The 7,500-nt window shown below is 42.8% G+C and overlaps 1 protein-coding gene across 1 annotated transcript in view; it reads left to right on the top strand.

The window, feature by feature from the left end:
- Positions 1-7,500, top strand: part of LOC143284281 (glutamate receptor 2-like) — a 99,473-nt gene that overhangs the window by 53,646 nt on the left and 38,327 nt on the right. The window contains exon 3 of the mRNA XM_076590975.1: positions 5,348-5,602. Within this exon, the coding sequence (XP_076447090.1) occupies positions 5,348-5,602 (255 nt within the window). The remainder of the gene's footprint in view (positions 1-5,347; positions 5,603-7,500) is intronic.

Consider the following 7,500-nt stretch of genomic DNA (forward strand, 5'->3'; position numbering starts at 1 on the left):
GGACTCAGTAGACAACCTTGTCTTATTCCTCGTTCCGCAGGAAACCATTCTGATAGCCAACCTCCGTTATGGATGCAACTTTCTGACTGACTCATCGCGGTTGTGACGAGATGTATAAGTTTCGGGCCGAAATTAAAGATGCTGAGTGCCTCCGTGATACATGTTTTGGATAGAGTATCGAAGGCCTTGGAAAAATCTAGCGCGACTGGTGCACCAGCCTCGTTTGTTTTATCTACATATAAAGTAAGATCATCAATAAACCTTAGATAAGAAGTTATATTGCTGCCTTTTATAAAACCTACCTGATCGTCATTTATTATCTGCTTTATTACCTTTTGCAGACGTCTGGCGAGAGCTTTTGTGTAAATCTTATAATCTGTGTTCCTCAGTGTAATTGGTCTATAATTATTTAATGGATCACGTCTTACCTGTCAGATCGTACACAGAAAGTGTGTGTAAATGGTACATACTCTAGAGTATCTGCCTTGAAATATGGTGTCCCACAAGGGTCCGTCCTAGGTCCTGTTCTTTTCGTGCTGTATGCGGCTCCTGTGTCGGATATCATCAGTCATCATGCGATGTCGCATGAGAGCTTTGCTGATGACACACAACTTTATCAGTCGGCTTCCATAGCTGAATTTGATGCACTGGTGACTCAAACACAGGAGTGCATTGCTGGCCTAAAGGACTGGATGACTCTCAACAAGCTGCAATTAAATGATGATAAGACTGAATTTATGATAACCTGTCCAAAGAAGTTTCGTCAACATCCTTCCTTTCCTGACTCTGTTCTGATCAATAGCACACCTGTTTCACTTTCTCCCTCTGTTCGCAGTCTTGGTGTAATCCTGGACCAGTCTCTTTCCTTCCAACAGCACATTTCGAATATCTGTAAAGTTGCCTATTTGGAACTGCGTAGAATCAGCTCTATCCGCCACTATATCTCAACCGATGCAACCAAGACACTTGTATGCTCTCTGGTTCTCTCAAGATTGGATTACTGCAACTCTCTTTTGGCCGGCCTTCCCAAATACCTGTTAGACAGACTCCAAAGAATTCAGAATAACGCTGCCAGACTCATTTGCAGAGCTTCTAAATTTGACCATGTTTCTCCTCTCCTTCAGTCTCTCCACTGGTTGCCTGTTTCTGATCGAATAGACTATAAGCTATCCACTCTGACCTTTTCTGCAGTCAACGGATCTGGCCCCAAATATCTTTCTGAACTCATCCATATCTATACCCCGTCTCGCCAGCTCCGTTCTTCCTCTGATACTCGACTTCTCAGGATACCTCACGTCAGAAGTAAGACCTATGGACACAGATCGTTTTCTTTTCAATCGCCAAAGACGTGAAACAAGCTCCCTGATAACCTCCGTCATTCTGATTCCCTCGCATCTTTTAAATCTCGTCTCAAAACTCACCTTTTCCCTCAGCAATAAGTTCAATTGTGGCAGGTCCACAACTACATGCATGTATATGAATGTGTATTGTATGAAAGTGTATTGTGTGTGTGTGTGTCTATGTAAGTTTGTGCCTGTCTATGTGTGCGTATGTGTTAGGGTAGCTGTTAGATACACATGTATGTTAAAATGTATGTATGCAGTGTGTGTGTGTGTGTGTGCGTGCGTGCGCGCGTTCGTGTGTGTGTGTGGTCACATTTTGGTGTGTGTATGTAACATAGATATGATGTATTATGTTAACAAAAGCGTTTTTGTAAAGCACCTAGAGCAGATTTCTGGATAGTGTGCTATATAAGTATCCATTATTATTATTATTTTTGTCCAGATTTTGACCTTTGTGTAATAGTGTGATCACACCCTCCTTTAACGAATAAGGTAGTCGTCCATTTTAGACCGATGAAATAACGCAATTGAAGTACGGCATTTTTAGTTTTTCATAAAAGTGTAGGTAGAACGAAAAGGTTAATCCATCAATGCTTGGGGCAGAGTCCTTATTTTTAGAGTCTGGAGGGCCTGTGTGAATTCCTCTACAGACAAATCGATATCGCACTGTTCTCGTTCGTCATGAGAAAGAGTTGGAAACGACTCCCTTTTTGAGGAAATGTTGTCATATTTCGATTTTGCGATCTGCCCTTCTTTTGTTTGTATAGGTTGTGGTAAAAATCTTTAATTTCGTTTAGAATTTCTGCTGGATTGTCTGTAGTTTGATTATCAATTTTCAGCGATGGTGTTATATTTGTTGTTTTCTGGGTTTTTTTGTCCATATTAAGGAAGTATTTTGTTGTTTTTTTTCCCCTTCCTCAGTCCATTTCATTCGTGACCTTACTTGGGCCCCCTTTGCTCGATACATTTCCTGCATTTCAATCTCTCTTTTTTGTGCGCTGAATTCGCTGTTGTATCATTTTATTTTTGTGGATCCCCACTTAGTGTGTTTTCTATTTCTGTTAAGTGTTTTCACTTTTCATTTGGGTTTGTTTTTTCCTTGCGTTTGCTGCTAGCATATTGTATGCAGAACTTTATTTTAATTTTCAGCATTTCCCATGCGGTTTCTGGATCGTTGTTATGACTTTCATTAAAATGTTCATCAATTGTATTATTTATCTGATCTTTGAAATCTTTATTATCCAAAAGTGTTGAGTTGAATTTCCAGTACCCCGTTCCTCATTGGAAGTTATTATAGCTTTACGGTGACTGTAACAAGTCTATGGTCTGATTGTAGGAACGTTTCAATATTCGCCTCTTTGATTTTCGTCTTGGCAATGGCATCACAAAATAATAATAATAATAATAATAATAATAATAATAATAATAATAATAATAATATATTCTTTTAGCAGTGAAAGGGTTGGGTCGTGACCACGTGTTACCCACTGTGTCTGGATGTTGGGATCGCCATGCATCATGCAGGTCTAAACTGGCGACCATTTTCGTGAGCGACTGAATTTCTCTTTCAGCATGTTGTAATCATTATATATTACCAGTTTCGTTCATAGCAATGTTGAAATCACCGTTTTCCCAAATATGATCTGATTCAATATCCTGCAGCACTGCTGTGAGCTGTGTAATAAAGGCTACTTCTCTGCCGTGGTATTTGGGGCACAGCAGTTGATAAATGAGTGTAATTTATCTTTCACACTAACTTAACTAAATATTCTGCTTGTGGAATGTTTTAGGTCCATAATATCATAATGTTGTGGGGTTTTTTTTTTACTTATACGAGTAGGGAGACCATTACTTTTTGTTGTTACTACACTAAAAAATATCTTCATGCCACTCTCTTCTAATTTGGGAAGCTAAATCTTCTGTAATATATGTCTCATGTAGGCAGATTATATCTAGTTTCCTTTCTCTCAGGTATTTGAACAAGGCCATTCTCTTTAGCTTATTTCAGAGTCCTCTAACGTTCAAAGTTCCGATGCTGATTTCGTTAGCCATTGACGAGGTAACGTCAAATGAAACATCGTTGTTCATTCAATCATAAAGTCCGTAAAACATAGCCGGGGTCGTGGTGGGGGAAGACACGGGGAGAACACCGGTGATATCAGGTATCACCCATGGCTCTGTCTGCTGCTGGTGGCTCCGTTCTTTCATTGCTGTCTGTCTCCCGTTTCCTTTAGCTTCTGCGAGAAGAAAATTAATCCTAAATCCGCGAGTGGCGAAGATTATTTCTCTCCTCCTCCGAAGACTGGCTGCGCCTTCTCTTTGTTGTGCTGTGTGAGCGTGAGCGCTGGGTGTCGTTCCTTTCCTCTGGCACTGCTCTTCTGCTCGCGGCAGGCGAGGGCTCATGTGTGGCAGCATCGTTGTCACTTTCTTCCTGCACACTGCTTGGTTGGGCACACAGCTGTGTAGTCTGTTGTGTGCTTGCCTGGGAGTGGGAGAGGGGTGGTGGTTTGCACACAGCATCCCCCCTCTTGTGCCCTTCAACACCATATGTGAAGCACACAATTTGTTTGGGGCATTCCTGCCGCAATGTGACCCACTGTTAGACATCTGTTACACTTTTTCCGTTGTCCCTGCCTTTGCTCTTTATGATATATTCCGGCATGGAAGATACCGATTTTTTTTGTTTTGGGGGTAGAGGTTCTTTTGGGGTGGAGATAATCACAAACCCCCTCCCCGTTTCCCACTTTGTCAGTTGTTCGCCTTTGTCCCTTGCAAGTTCGTTCTTGATAGGCGATCTCATATCGGAGCCGGATTCGAACCCACACCCTCACGGACTCTGAATGGATGAGCGTCTTAACCATTCTGCGACCTTCCTCCTGAGCATTAAAGATCCTGTGGATTATAGAAACAAGAACATACCCAGCCGCATGCACACCGCCGAAAAAACCCGAGTATGGCTGCCTACATGGCGGGGTAAATAAAGAAAAACGGCCATACACGCAAAATGCTACATGTCTGTGTGAGTGTGTGTGTGCGCACGACTGAATCTTAATTGACTGACACAAGGAAACGAATGATGAACGCCTAATGCCAGCTGTCAGTCGGCTCTACCCAGGTAGGTTGCAAATGACTCCGTGTTTGTAAAGCGCTCAGAGCATGGTCTCCGACCGAGGGTAAGCGCTATATCGGTATCAGTATCATCATCATCATCATCATCATCATCATCATCATCATCATCATCCAATTTCTACAACTTTCGATTCCGACGTTTATGTGTTTATTCTTTTAATCTTTATCCGCATTTTGTTTTATTTCATTGTCTATCTGTTTATGCTTACCTTCCTTTTTTTTCTTTCTCCTCAAGGCCTGACTGAGCGCGTCGGCCGGGTTGTGCTGCTGGTCCGGCATCTGCTTGGCAGATGTGGTGTAGCGTATATTTTATGAATTTGTCCGAACGCAGTGACGCCTCATTGAGTAACTTGAACAGAACTGTTCAGAACTGAACTGAACTGAACTGATTCGATTCCTTCTTCTTCTTCTTCTTCTTCTTCTTCTTCTTCTTCTTCTTCTTCTTCATTCGTGGGCTGTAACTCCCACGTTCACTCGTATGTACAAGAGTAGGCTTTTACGTGTATGACCGTATTTACCCCGCCATGCAGGCAGCCATACTCCGTTTTCGGTGGTGTGCATGCTGGGTATGTTCTTGATTCCATAACCCACCGAACGCTGACATAGATTACAGGATCTCTAACGTGCGTATTTGATCTTCTGCTTGCGTAAACACACGAAGGAGGTTCAGGCACTGGCAGGTCTGCACATTTGTTGACCTGGGAGATCGGAAAAAAAATCCCCACCCTTTACCCACCAGGCACCGTTATCGACATTCGAACCCGGGACCCTCAGATTCAAAGTCCAACGCTATAACCACTCGGCTATCGCACCCGTCTGATTCGATTCTGATTTCTCGTGTGTGTGTGTGTGTGTGTGTGTGTGTGTGTGCACAGTCTGCAACCTGTTCAGCGAGGGCGTTCACGCTGTGGTGGGTACCACCCACCCCTCTACCTACAACACCATCCAGTCATACAGCCACGCCCTGCACGTGCCCTTCATCCTGGCTTCCACCACGCGCCAGGGGTCGTCACGTGACCAGTACAAGTATGACGTCAGCATGGCACCGCCCTTCGTCGACGCCGTCATCAAGGTCATCGCCAGCATCCCGCTGAACCACAAGGTGTACTACGTGTACGACAGCGACGATGGTGGGTCTGGAGGAATTTTGTTTGTTATGCATGTGATGCTTGCACTATGTCTTTATCCATTAATGTGTAACTTATCTAACTATCTATCTGGAGTAATGTTGTGTTACATAGTGCGTGCACAATGTCTGTTTACGTATAGCTGGGCCAACAGCAAAATGAGAGCTATATGATTGATGGTTTATCTACTGCAGCGGGAAGTCATTAGAGCTGTATGATTGATGGTTTATCTACTGCAGCGGGAAGTCATTAGAGCTATATGATTGATGGTTTATCTACTGCAGCGGGAAGTCATTAGAGCTATATGATTGATGGTTTATCTACTGCAGCGGGAAGTCATTAGAGCTGTATGATGGATGGTTTATCTACTGCAGCGGGAAGTCATTAGAGCTGTATGATGGATGGTTTATCTACTGCAGCGGGAAGTCATTAGAGCTATATGTTTGATGGTTTATCTACTGCAGCGGGAAGTCATCAGAGCTATATGTTTGATGGTTTATCTACTGCAGCGGGAAGTCATTAGAGCTATATGATTGATGGTTTATCTACTGCAGCGGGAAGTCATTAGAGCTGTATGATTGATGGTTTATCTACTGCAGCGGGAAGTCATTAGAGCTGTATGATTGATGGTTTATCTACTGCAGCGGGAAGTCATCAGAGCTATATGATTGATGGTTTATCTACTGCAGCGGGAAGTCATTAGAGCTGTATGATTGATGGTTTATCTACTGCAGCGGGAAGTCATCAGAGCTATATGTTTGATGGTTTATCTACTGCAGCGGGAAGTCATTAGAGCTGTATGATTGATGGTTTATCTACTGCAGCGGGAAGTCATCAGAGCTATATGTTTGATGGTTTATCTACTGCAGCGGGAAGTCATCAGAGCTATATGATTGATGGTTTATCTACTGCAGCGGGAAGTCATCAGAGCTATATGTTTGATGGTTTATCTACTGCAGCGGGAAGTCATTAGAGCTGTATGATTGATGGTTTATCTACTGCAGCGGGAAGTCATCAGAGCTATATGATTGATGGTTTATCTACTGCAGCGGGAAGTCATCAGAGCTATATGATTGATGGTTTATCTACTGCAGCGGGAAGTCATCAGAGCTATATGTTTGATGGTTTATCTACTGCAGCGGGAAGTCATTAGAGCTGTATGATTGATGGTTTATCTACTGCAGCGGGAAGTCATCAGAGCTATATGTTTGATGGTTTATCTACTGCAGCGGGAAGTCATTAGAGCTGTATGATTGATGGTTTATCTACTGCAGCGGGAAGTCATCAGAGCTATATGTTTGATGGTTTATCTACTGCAGCGGGAAGTCATCAGAGCTATATGTTTGATGGTTTATCTACTGCAGCGGGAAGTCATTAGAGCTGTATGATTGATGGTTTATCTACTGCAGCGGGAAGTCATTAGAGCTGTATGATTGATGGTTTATCTATTGCAGCGGGAAGTCATTAGAGCTGTATGTTTGATGGTTTATCTACTGCAGCGGGAAGTCATTAGAGCTATATGTTTGATGGTTTATCTACTGCAGCGGGAAGTCATTAGAGCTATATGTTTGATGGTTTATCTACTGCAGCGGGAAGTCATTAGAGCTATATGTTTGATGGTTTATCTACTGCAGCGGGAAGTCATCAGAGCTATATGATTGATGGTTTATCTACTGCAGCGGGAAGTCATTAGAGCTGTATGATTGATGGTTTATCTACTGCAGCGGGAAGTCATTAGAGCTATATGTTTGATGGTTTATCTACTGCAGCGGGAAGTCATCAGAGCTATATGTTTGATGGTTTATCTACTGCAGCGGGAAGTCATTTGAGCTGTATGATTGATGGTTTATCTACTGCAGCGGGAAGTCATTTGAGCTGTATGATTGATGGTTTATCTACTG

This window comes from Babylonia areolata, chromosome 7 (assembly GCF_041734735.1).
Source record: "Babylonia areolata isolate BAREFJ2019XMU chromosome 7, ASM4173473v1, whole genome shotgun sequence".
NCBI lineage: Eukaryota > Metazoa > Mollusca > Gastropoda > Neogastropoda > Buccinidae > Babylonia > Babylonia areolata.